This window comes from Sceloporus occidentalis, unplaced genomic scaffold (genome assembly GCF_023333645.1).
Source record: "Sceloporus occidentalis isolate IW3139 unplaced genomic scaffold, rSceOcc1.0.p SCAF_9, whole genome shotgun sequence".
In the NCBI taxonomy this organism is placed as follows: Eukaryota; Metazoa; Chordata; class Lepidosauria; order Squamata; family Phrynosomatidae; genus Sceloporus; species Sceloporus occidentalis.
The window spans coordinates 22,069,317-22,082,107 of record NW_028316989.1 but is presented as its reverse complement, the minus strand read 5'-3'; the positions used below and the strand labels follow the sequence as shown (position 1 = coordinate 22,082,107).

Sequence of the window (12,791 nt, the reverse complement as noted above, 5' to 3'; positions counted from 1 at the left end):
GAAGCCTTTGTCAAAAACAACATTGGGTAGCAGTGGAGACAGAGGCAAATAATCCTATCCATGGACGCTTAACCCATAAATGTAGAGGGACAACTGTCATCTGTAACCACGTCTGAAAGACAGGATGTATCCCCTCCCCTAAGTGCTTTCCGTATTTCAAACCCCAATTTGATGTAGAAGTGCAGGTGAGGAAACTTGGGCTTTATTTAGATGTGTGTCTTCACAAATATCCTGCAGCAAGAATTTTAGGTGCACAGCAACTATATTTTATGAACTTCATGCCTTCAATTGATAAGATGTGGGCATGCAGAAACTGTTTGACTATAGCTTTGATCAGTGCTACTCCATCCCCAATCCCAAAGGGATTTGCAATCCAGCAACTGGAAGGTCACATGCCTCCCATCTCTGCTTGAAAACACAATGTGCTTCAGGGATCAGAACCATGTGGCCTCCCACATATTGTTGACTACAGCCCCCAGCATTCCTCCCCACTGTCTCTGCTGCCTAGGGGTGCTGGGAGTTCAATGGAGCAACCTCTGGAAAGATCTACATTAATGGCAGTACAGAAAGAAATGACAGCTTTAATTTTCTTTTTCAGTGTATTAATTGGCTTAGAAGACAGTCTTTTAAACTATTCTATGGGCCAAAACAGACAGGCCAAAATAAAGTTGCTTTGGGTCACTTTAGAAATATGCAGTTTAAATGATGCATGCATCCTAAGAGGTTGGAAGCCATGCCAAAACCATGCTCCAGTCCTAAGGACTGCAGCGCAACTTTGGTGCAGCTTCTGGACTCTTAAGATGCATTTGGCATTTAAACAACATACCTCCAAAGTGACCCGAACCAACTTTATTTTGGCCTATCTGTTTGGGCCCTATATTTCTTTTCTAATGGCAGTCTTAGTTGCTGTTTCAGATTTTCTTTTCTTTTCTTTTAAAAACATATGAAGATTATCCTACTTCTTTTTTTTAAAGAAAGGAGAAAACACACACAAGCACATACATAGTTGTCATATCTTGGTAAGTCTTAGAATACTTTTACAACAACACCCCAATCCAACTTATCTGCAAGAGTATAAAAACTGGCAATGTGGGATCATCCCCAACTAAAATGCAGCTCAGTTGAAGGACATAAGAAGAAGATCCCTTTTTCTGGTAAGCAACAGACCCTTTTTTGCTCCAGATTGCAAAACACAAGATGTTGTCAGATGCTCAGTGTTTTTGCAACATAGTCCGCCCCCCCCCCCCCCCCCACGAATACCGCCTTCAGGGCATAAATGTATCAGAAAGGAAGGTTTTGGATTGCCTCAGGCCTTGTAAGGGAAGATGAAAAACCCTACAGTACAATTTGTCCACAGAAGGACCCAAGGCTGGGATCAGTATAGTCAAGCTCCACAAGCAGCAATATCTTTCTTGGGCCAACTCCAAAGCATAAAATGAATCTTGAATCTTCACTAACATCTTCATCGAACAAAGATTTTAAAAATCATCCAGGAGAAAAAAGGTCATGATGTTAGAGTCACAGGCCTACATTCTGTCTGAAATATTATCACTTAAGATGATATTGAGGAATTTCAATGCTGGCAAAGACTCGGTGCAAAAAGTAATAATAGACAGGCAATAAAATGCCAACACTATTAGCAACAGAAAAATAACTTTTCTCGAGATCTAGCTGTCTTTTATTTTATGCTTTGAAACTGGCCCAATATAGGGATCGCTGCTTGTGGATTTTGGATTTTGTTGTATTTTGCTGCACAGACATGGCTGAATATATATAACATATATATTTCTCTGTCAAGCTGTTTCCATGAGGTCCGAGGACCATATTTTCTTTCTGAAAACTAACTGGTTTGCTCAACTCTTGTTCTTTTCTTCAACTGTTGCTCTGTAACTCAAGTCCTGACTGGTTTTTAATGTGTATTTGCTTCCGATCCAATGGGAACAAATACCAGTTTTGTTCCCGTCAGCATGGTCCCCATCAAACCCAGGAAATGGAGAGCACACAGTTGTTGAAACCAGGGAAACCCACAACAACTACTAGAGACACCCAGAGGTTGGGAAAGTTACTTTTTTGTAACTTTCAGAATCACTTTCCAGAATTCGCCATCTAATATGATTATACAATAGACCCTTGTTATCCGCTTGGGTTTGGTTCTAGGAACCCCCGTGAATAACAAAATCTATGGCCTGTTACAGACAGGCCAAAATAAAGCTGCTTCAAGTCACTTTGGAGATATGGTATTTCAATGATGCATGCATCCTAAGAGTCCAAAAGCCACACCAAAGCTGCACTCCAGTCCTTAGAACTGGAGTGTGGCTTTGGTACAGCTTTTGGACTCTTAGAACGCATGCATCATTGAAATACCATATCTCCAAAGTGACTCGAAGCAGCTTTATTTTGGCCTGTCTGTAACAGGCCAATGTTTACTCAAGTCCCATTAAATACAATGGCATAGCAAAATGGTGTCCCTTATATGAAATGGGAAAATCAAGGTTTGATACTTGAAATTTATACTTTTAAAAAACAATTTCAAGCTGTGGATGCTTGAATCTGTGGATAAAAATATCCGTGAATAAGGAGGGCCAACTGTAGCTCTAAATTTTCTGAACTCTGTAAAAGCCAGTCATGCACATTTTTCCTCTGTCTTTTCAGCTTAAAACGTAAAGCCAACAAATCATGTGAAATACCTTAACCCAAAGCAAATTCAGAGTTTCTCAGATACAGAGAGACAGCTATATCAACACCTTCCCAATGAGGTAAGTTACTAATATGTCTTCAAAGGGTGACAGTGAAAGTGAGAAACAAGCCATTTGCTCAAGGCTACCCAAGATTATCAGGATGAGAAATTAACTTCAGTCTCTCCCGTTGAAGTCCAGGGCATTATCAACTGGATCCCATTAGCTATTCAGAACACATTAGCTATCCAGTTCATGTCAGGGCATTATATATACTTATATCGTAATATTTTCCATTCGGTTTCATCAAGTTAAATGACCCAATGCATGCACGATCCACCACATGAAATAGTTGAGACTGAATCTGACCGAAGGAAACATCAACAAATACAGGGAAAAAAACAAGCGAGGCCTATTGAAATACAGGATGATTTCAATAGCTGAAGGAAAGGAAGTAACTGAATGTGGATGGAAGATATATTTCAAATTGCAGATATTGAGGAGAGCATCTGAATTAGTAAATAAGGGGGATGAAAGAGTTGATATGAATGTCAAAATTGATTTTAATTATGTGTCTGGCTTTATATATTGCAGCATTGATTTTGTTTGTATTATGTTGTGATGAATGTGTAAAATTCTATTAAAAATTAATAAAAAAAGAAAGAAAAAGAAATACAGGATGATATACTAATGAACACACATAGTATACAGAATGCAAAAGTAGACAATGAAGACACTGAGAAAGCCGAAGATTTCCTATACCTTGGCTCAGTTGTTCATCAAAATAGGGGCTGCAGTCAAGAAATCAGAAGGCTAGGGCTGCATCTGCACTGAAGAAATAATACAGTTTGACAGTGCAGTTTAATTGTCATGGCTCAATGCTATTCAATCCTGGAAATTGTAGTTTGTTGTGGCACCAGACCTCTCTTACAGAGAAGGCTAAATATCTCACAATACTACAAATTCCAGAATTCCAGTGCATTGAGCCATGGCAGTTAATGCAGTGTCAAACTTCATTATTTCTGCAGTACAAATGTTGCCTAGGACTTGGAAGGGCACTTGTGGAAAACTAGGCAAGAGCTTCAACTGCGAAGATACATCATTTGACCACCAAGTCACGATTCCCCATGCCATAATATTTCCATTTTCTATGTATGGTTATGAAAGCTGATCAGTAAAAAAGCTAATAGGAAGAGAATTAATGCATTTGAAGTATGATCCTGAAGGAGATGTGTGAGGGTACCCTGGACTGCCAAAATGACAAATAAATGAGTCCTAGAGCAAATCAAGTCTGAACTCTCCCTGGAAGCCAAGATGGCTCAAGTGAGACTTGAGAAGACATAACTTACTAAAAAACACAATTATGCTTGACAAGGTAGAAGACAATAGGAAAAGAGGAAAAGCCCATTACAGGTTGAAAGACAGCCCTGATTTTACAAGACCTGAGCAGGGCTGTTGATGACAGGATGACTTGGAGGTCTCTCTTTCATAGGGTCACCATAAGTCTAAGTTGACTTGGGAACAGTTAATGAAAAAGCTGCCTAAGGGCCTGGGATAGACAGTCCTGAAGCGGTGTGCCACCAGTGATACTAGGGTTAGGAACCGCGCACCAACCGCATGGTTCCTAACCCTAGCATGGCACAGTGGTGGCATCATGGCGGCATCCCATCCACATGGGTGTTGTCATTTTGATGTAAGGGATGTGCAGCATATACATGTCACTGCACATCACTTACGTCACTGGTGTGCCAATGCGCCGTGACATGCGCCATGCACTGTAAAAAAACCCCAGTTTTTCTGGATTCTTTTTACTCCAGAGGGACATTGCACAGTTTGGCTGCTGCGGTGTCCCTCCGGAGGGAAATAGGTCACGTCCAGTCCAGCCTTTTTCAAAGGTATGTACCAGGCCTAAGGTCATGTTAAGTAATATTGTACTCATTGCACCAGAATATAAAGCAAGAGGAGGAAACAGATATATTTTTCACGGAGGTTGATGGTAAATGCAAAGATTCTCCATAGTGCTAACCCATACACAGAAAGAGCGATACAGTACTTTCAGCCCTGTTGTTTTCAGCTCTGGCCTCATTTATGTGCAGGTGTGTATTCAAGAAGCCAGACAGGCACAAAAATGTAGTATCTGATCCCTACTGGGAAAAGTGGATCACTTCAGTAATTTCATAATTTGCACTGAGTGGTCTAACCAGGATGGTGGGGGAGAGTTTTCTTTTAATGTGTATATGGCAAGACAGCCAAGCTGAGTTTCGTGGGCCTCCTACTTGTTCTGCTGAATAGGGGCTCTGGGGTTCTGTTCCAAAGGGCCATTGATACCATTGCCTGAGGATCAAAGGAATGGGGAACACATAGAACATTTAAAGCAGCGAGGATGCTCAGAAAGTACCCTTGCTTTTTTGTTGAGCTATAACAGTGATGGCGAACCTATGGCACGCGTGCCATGTCCCAGCACAGAGTTTGGCAGAGTTTGTTACTAGAGAGCCAGAGGGACATGGCACTTCGCAATAAATAAGTGGGTTTTGGGTTGCAGTTTGGGCACTCGGCCTCTAAAAGGTTCACCATCACTGAGCTATAATATCTGCATTCCCCTCTGGTGTGAATGTAGGCATGTATACAATTTTCTAAAAAGTGGACAGCTCTCCTAAAGGGCAAATGAACAAATGTTCAGTTTGTTAGATGTATACATTTTGACTGAGAAGCTGGAAAGAAGGCAAGCTCATGTGTCAACTTGATGAAACGTTGGTCTTAAGTGAATTATTTCTTGAAAGTTTCTAGTCCTCGTGATGCAAGTTATAATGAGCAGTGATTCACTACATTATTGGAAACCAGAGGAAGAACAAACTGGACTTCTCTCTACAAAGAATGGGTTAGAAATTCTGCTCTCCTCCGCAGGCCTATGCAAAGTGGAATATAACATGCCAATTAAATATTGTGCTGCTGTACTTGATTTGCAACATTTATTCGAGTTTCAGTTTACTATCATGTAAGGCGGTGGTTCCCAACCTTCCTAATGCCACGATCCCTTAATACAGTTCCTCATGTTGTGGTGACCCAAACCCATGAAATTATTTTCATTGCTACTTCATAACTGTAATTAAATAGATGTTTTCCAATGGTCTTAGGCGACCCCCATGAAAGGGTCATTCGACCCCCAAAGGGGTCCCGACCCACAGGTTGGGAACCACTGATGTAAGGGTTAGAATCTAGGCCAGTCTTGGGCAATCCCATTGTTGTCTCTCACATTCCAGCTGTTCCAGCTGTTCTTCATTTAACTGTTCCTGATCTGATCAAAGCAATGTGATGAACTTCTATGCCTCAATCGTGTATGGAAGCAAGAATTCCAAAATCTTCAAAAATGAACCTCTTTCTTTACCACTGGTACCCATAGATCGCAGATCACTGCTCAACAATGCTGTTTGAAATAAAGACTTGCTAGCAACAGCAACAACGAAAAGTCAAACCACTTCACAGATATCTTTGCAGCTCCAGGAGAGTGATAACATTCCAATGAAAATTCTTGCATCTAAAGAAGCTTACTTTCAGAAAGTCCCCAAGCCTGGGTTTTATGGCCCAGCAAAGGTCTCTGAATCATACTTTCCTCCTCCTACTGAACCATGTAATCTTATCTGACATGCAAATAATCTCACTTTTGGCATCAAAGGCCAACATTCTTCTGGAGAGGCAAATAGTTGACAAACTTTGCAAAATATGTTTTGATTTTTTGGGATAGGAGATGATCATTCTAAAAAAAATTTCATGCCATCAAACTTTGAAGCTGGCTTTGGGAAGCAACGCTTATGTTGAGAGCCAAATCCAAACACGGGTGTCATAAAAGCACAATTAGATGAATTTCCCACATGTATGTAGAAGTGAAACTTTGTACCTAGAGGCATATACAAATGTGTGGCTTCCTCCACTTAGTTTAAAATAGAAGTCAAAGAGTGGTGAAAAATGCCAAATTAAAACAAAACATAGTAAAAAAGGATCAAGTGGGGGGGGGGACACTAGGAGGTCACTTAAGGGAATCAATTCCATTGTCAAGAGAATTAATTTCAATACTTTCAGCAGTATAATAATGTATTATAATCAATAAATGCACTGATTATCTGAATGAACCTCAGTTCAGATTTTACCTTGGCTGAAAGTGCTAAATAGCTTTCAGTTATTTAATTTTAGCTTCAGACCCCAAACCAATGCATGTGCATGCAAACAAACCATTTTTCAAAAGTGTAGTGAAAATTCTTGGGATAAGGTATGTTGTTGTGTGCCTCAAAGTCATTTTCAAATCATGGTAACCCTAAAATGAACCAAATCATGTTTTTTTTCTCAACAAGATGTGTTCAGAGGGGGTTTGCCTTTGTCTTTATTTGAGGGAGAGAGAGTGTGACTTGCCCAAGATCATTCAGTGGGTATCCATGGCCAAAGGGGGATTCAAACCCTACTCTCCAGAGTCATAATCAAATGCTCAGACCAGTACACCATGCTCATAGAATTATAGAGTCATAGAGTTGGAAGAGACCACAAGGGCCATCCAGTCCAACTCCATTCTGCCATGCAGGAACTCTCAGTCAAAGCACCCCCAATAGATGGCCACCCAGTCTCTGCTTAAAGACCTCTAAGGAAGGAGACTCCACCAAAATCTCAGAGGAAGGGATGTGCTCCACTGTTGAACAGTCCTTACTGTCAGGGAGTTCCTCCTAATGTTGAGCTGGAATCTCTTTTCCTGGAGCTTGCATCCATTGTTCTGGGTCCTAGTCTTTGGAGCAGCAGAAAACAGCTTGCTCCCTCCTCAATATGACATCCCTTCCAGTATTTAAACAGGGCTACCATATCACCTCTTAACCTTCTCTTCTACAGGCTAAACATCCCCAGCTCCCTCAGGCATTCCTCATAGCTCCCATAAGGTATGCAAAGCCCTGTAAATGTGTATTTCAAGTCCACCTATCTGTCCAAAAACGTATTCATTATGGTATATATTTCAGAGCAGAGGTGGGCAACTGTAGGAGACTAATAGGACATTAGCCCCCCAATAGGCCTTTGGAGACTGAGCCCCATTACCACATCCCCTCACCATAACCCTCCCTTCCTTTTTTGCCCTTACAGGTCCCCTAACATGCTCTAGGGATGGAGGGACATTTTTGTGATGTTCTTAGGCCCAAGAGAGGACATTTTTCAAAACTGGGTGACTGAAGGTGAGAAAAAAAGTCTTTGCTGGGCATAAAATAGCCCAAAGGAGGCCCAAAACATGATGAAAATCACCCTTATGTCTCCACATTTGGAGGTAAATTCTTTTTACAAGAAATATTTTGAGCTGATTGGTGGGTACTGAGAGCCACAAAAGTGGTCCTGGGGGCCACATATGGCCTGCTAGCCACACTTTGCCCACTCTTGCTCTCGACCAAGAACAGAATCATTGTGTGTTTAAAATCTTTCCTCCCCACATCAGTCTCCCCCCAAAAAACACCCTAAAAACCTGTGCCCAGACCTATATTCTGGGCAGCACTGAGGCCTGCATTGGGATGAAAGTTCAAAACCATGACACTACCACAAACTTAATGCTGGATTTAGGCCCGTATGTTTATATTGTGTATTCCCACATGAACCTGTGTAGCTTGGAAATTTCACATTAGAATCCCTAGTCTTTGCTTCATCTAGTTGTGAAGTCAGTTGGGTGCATTCAAGATGGCCAAAAGCATCTTTTTGGCAATGGTACCAAGATGGAATATCTTCCTCATGGGGAGCCCTGTCTTTCTGTTCTGAAAGGTGGCTTGAAAACGTTTTAAAAAAACAATCGGTGAGCTAAGCAAAATGTATGTTTTGTTGTTTACAGCTCACTGTTGTGACTTGTTAAGATTTCAAATTGTTTCTTTCAACCTATAACTTTTATCACTTCCTTAGCAAAGTCATTTTAGTATCAAGTCTTGTTTTTTATTTATTTAAACTTAATTTTTTTTATTTTGAATGTAAGCTATCTTCGTTGGATAACAACAATACTGAAGAAGAAGATGTAAACCTCAAACTCTGCCCTGAAACCGCATCTGCGTTGATTTCCACACCCAGATATGTGGTTATTTTTCAGCATTCACTGTATGCAGTCTTTTGGTCTTTGAGCTCTACAAAGTATGCTCTCAGCAGTATCTATGTTTTCTACAGAAAATTACTCAACATGATAGTCCGCAGACTGGTACTGGTCTTCAAGCTGTTGGTTGCAGGTCTGTGGCAGGTTTCCAGGAAGAGATGTGAATAAGATAATGTGGCAAAAATAGGGTAGTAGACTGTGGCACATTGGGGGGAAATCACTGGTCCCGATAGCTAGAGATCTGATAGCTAAAGAAACCCTGCTCTTTTACATTGTCCCATATTTCATACAGTCCATGAAGTGGGCTCCAAAAATATATATATTTTCCCCCTGGCCACCTTAGGCACATTGAGCAACTTAATCTGGTTAATTGAAAAGGAAGGTCTTCAACCCTTTAGAAAAGTGGGTAAGATCCTCCTCCAGTCAGAGGTGCAAAGGAAGACTATTTCACAAATGCAAAGCCAGATCCTGAAAGCCTTGCAGTGATGATAGGGCCATACACTTTGGTGGAACCACCAATTTCCCTCTGTGTGTAGTCCTAAGGACTGGAGCACAGCTTTGGTGCAGCTTCTGGCCTCTTAAGATGTGTGTGTCATTTAAACAGCATACCTCCAAAGTGACCCGAAGCAGCTTTATTTTGACCTGTCTCTTTGGGCCCTTAGGCCCAGTCCAGACAAGTCAAATGCAGCGTGTGGCAGCATAATAGGGCTAAGGGACCACATAGCAACCACACAGTCCCTAGCCCTAGTACTGTGTGCCCGTGGGGAGCACGCGAGGCACAAGGGGCAGCACGTCCCATTCAAATGAATGGGGTGCATGCCTGTGGCACCCCACACACTCGTGCACCGCCATGCTGCTGCGCACGAGCCCAATTCAAATGAATGGGGCTTGAGCATAGGCGGAATTCACCTTACGTGTGTGGGAGGGTCCGGAATGGATCCCCCGCGTAAGACAAGGGCCCATTGTATGGTGCAGCACAGTAAGAATGGTTGTGCCCCATGTATACGGGTGCCGCCATTGTGACTATTGGCCACTCAGGCATAACTGGCACAGGACAAAAAGAACCCACTTTTTGTGGGTTCTTTTTTCTCTACAAGGAAGCCGCACAGTTTGGCGGTTGTGGCTTCCCTGCGGGGGGGAAAAGGCGCCAGCAGGCCTCCCTTTTTGGGAGGTGTGTACCGGGCCTTAGTCTCCATAAAAAGCCAATATGCATCCAGCCATAGAACGATTCTCCATTTGCCTCCTCAAATTAAATCAGTTAGATCCATGGAGGGGAAATGTGTCATCTTCCAGATACTGTTGTACTGCAACACACATCATCCCACAACATTTGTAACAAACCTTTTAGAAGAGATCAGGATAGTTATCCCGTTATCACAGATAGTTGGGCAGGAGACCAAGGCTAAGAGAACAGCTTATTTAGATCCACAAAGCAAATTCCTGGCAGATGCATGAATTGTTGTGGTGCTTCTTGACTGACAAGTGAGTCTTTTCCCCCTCCCACCTACTAGCAAAAGTAGAGTTTTCCAGAGATCTGTGAAAAGGAATAGAAAATTGTTTCCCCACGTATAATGAAAGCAATGAAGGAAGATGTCCTACCTGTGCTGTGATACTCTAGCCCTGTGGGCACTTCTTGAATGGCCATCTCATCCCAGAGTGGGTAGATTGCCCTCTGCTGGTAGCAGGTGGACTGGAATCCGCAGGTCATCCAAGGATCTTCATAGGGAGTGGCATCTCCTTGTCTCTGTGTAAATGAGAAACACCAGATCATAAGAAAGAGATCTAGTTTGAAGGCAGTGGCTCCTGAGCTGACATCATGACCAAATAACTGCCACTCTGACAAATCCATGCAAAGTATGCATTTTGTCTGGGTCAGTCCTGGACGCACTGAACCACTGAAGAGCATAAGACAATCCTTCTCAAACATCCATCTGTGTGGGTCTCTTGCTGACTGATACATCAGTATGGGTGGGCAAAAGTACAGTTCAATTCATTTCTTTAAAGTATGCATTTGTGAAAATTCACAAAGGTCTTTAAAAGCTGGATGAAAAAAATGCAATGCTTATTTATTTTTTAAAAGGAAAGTTGGGAAAAACTATCACTGACAGATTGGTCCATGCAGACCTAAGACTTTGTGCACTTCACTCTTAAACGTCCAGCTTTGAATCCCAGAGTATTCAGCTATGTTTGCGGTGCTGAATTAGGATGGTCATTGCTTCCCCCATTTCCCTGACAAGCTCTTTGTAACATGACAGGCAGATGCAACACTGTTCAGTCCATGTTGTTAACATTGCTACTGAATTAGGCAGAACAGGACAATAATTTTCTTCAGATCTGATTTTGATCAGTGCTAACTATATTTTGCATTTTGTCATGAATAGGATAGAAAGCATTTGCAATTTAAAAGCAGAACTGAGTAATTTGTCCATGCTTAGGTGTCAAAACAGGTTTTTCCCACTTTGGACTGAGTAAATACTCTTGCACATACTCTCTCTGTGTGTGTGTGTTTGTGTGTGTGTGTATATAATTGTCTAAGGGCCCAATTAGACAGTCCAAAATAAAGCTGCTTCAGGTCTCTTTGGAGGTATGCTGTTTAAATGATACACACATCTGAAGAGGCCAGAAGCTGTGCAAAAGCTGCACTCCAGTCCTTAGGATTGGAGCATGGCTTTGGTGCAGCTTCTGGCCTCTTAGGACAGATACAGCACTTAAACAGCATACCTCCAAAGAGACCCAAAGCAGCTTTATTTTGGCCTGTTTGTGCCCTAACTTTAAATCAGGAGTGGAATATGTGTGGCCCTCCAGATATTGTGTGACTGGAACTCCCATCAACCCTACCCAGCATAGCTAATGGTGAGATATTATGGGAACTGCAGCCCAAAACATTTGATGGGCCACAGGTTCCCTACCTCTGCCTTAAGAGCTAAAAACTTACTGTTTTGAAAATGCCAATATGCTTATGAAGGTTGAAAACCAATTTCAACATTTTGCAAGGTGCACCCAAAACATGATTGTGCTCCTCAGTGCCACAATATTCAAGGACAATAATGCCCAGAATGAAAGATCAGCACAGTGGACAATAGCCTTTTTTTACTTCCACAATGGTTTGGGTCCAGTTGTGTGTGAAACTGGTAGGGTCACGCCTCTACAGATGGACTGGAAGCATTTTGACACATCATTTCCTATTCCCACACTTAGAACAATCTCTCTGTGACCGAGAGCTGAGGTGCACAATGAGTATAACCACACAGTATAGTCCTCTGGGGACTCTGCTCTTTCAAAATATTCCCCGATGTAATATAAATAAACCCCAGGCAGTATAAAGTTTGTATCTCAGGGACAAGGCATCTCCATCCACGTCAAGAAATAATGAGACACTTATGATGTGATTCAGTAATGTGAATAGGCACATGAGTCAATCAGACTGTAGAATAGCTGTTTGGAAATTAAAGTGGAAATAAACTAAGAGAGCTGTTCCTAGAGCAAGGTGAAATGACAAGATGGTTTTTTCTCTCTTACTTAGGAAGTTGGGATAAGGAACGTTTAATCTAGCAGAGCTAAGCAAAGAGTAAGCCCTGGTGCCACAATGATTGGGAAGGAAAGGTATGCTAACTAAATAAGTAAAAACATAAATTCCTGCTCTCCAAACTGCAAGTTGCAACAAATCAATTCCACCTTGCAAATTGTATCAAACTGCTATTTCACTAGCTGAGCTGGAGATATGCACCTAGCCTTTAACTCTTGCCCAGAACTGAGCCCAACAAAACTGGAGAATTTGCAGCTGTCTCCCTCCTGGAGAAGGCCCACAAAAACTAGAGACTTGGTACCAGGCACTGTTGTTGCTGTTAGCTGCCTTTAAGTCAACTTTGACATGGCAACCCTATGAATGAGAGTCATTAGACCAGTGGTGATGAACCTTTTAGAGGCCAAGTGCCCAAACTGCAACCCAAAACCCACTTATTTATTGCAAAGTGGCATGTCCCTCTGGCTTTCTAGTAACAAACTCTGATAAACTCTGTGCTGGG

At 42.0% G+C, this 12,791-nt stretch overlaps 1 protein-coding gene across 1 annotated transcript in view; it reads right to left on the bottom strand.

Moving 5' to 3' along the window:
* Positions 1-12,791, bottom strand: part of ETS1 (ETS proto-oncogene 1, transcription factor) — a 136,137-nt gene that overhangs the window by 109,261 nt on the left and 14,085 nt on the right. The window contains exon 2 of the mRNA XM_089537667.1: positions 10,366-10,510. Within this exon, the coding sequence (XP_089393793.1) occupies positions 10,366-10,510 (145 nt within the window). The remainder of the gene's footprint in view (positions 1-10,365; positions 10,511-12,791) is intronic.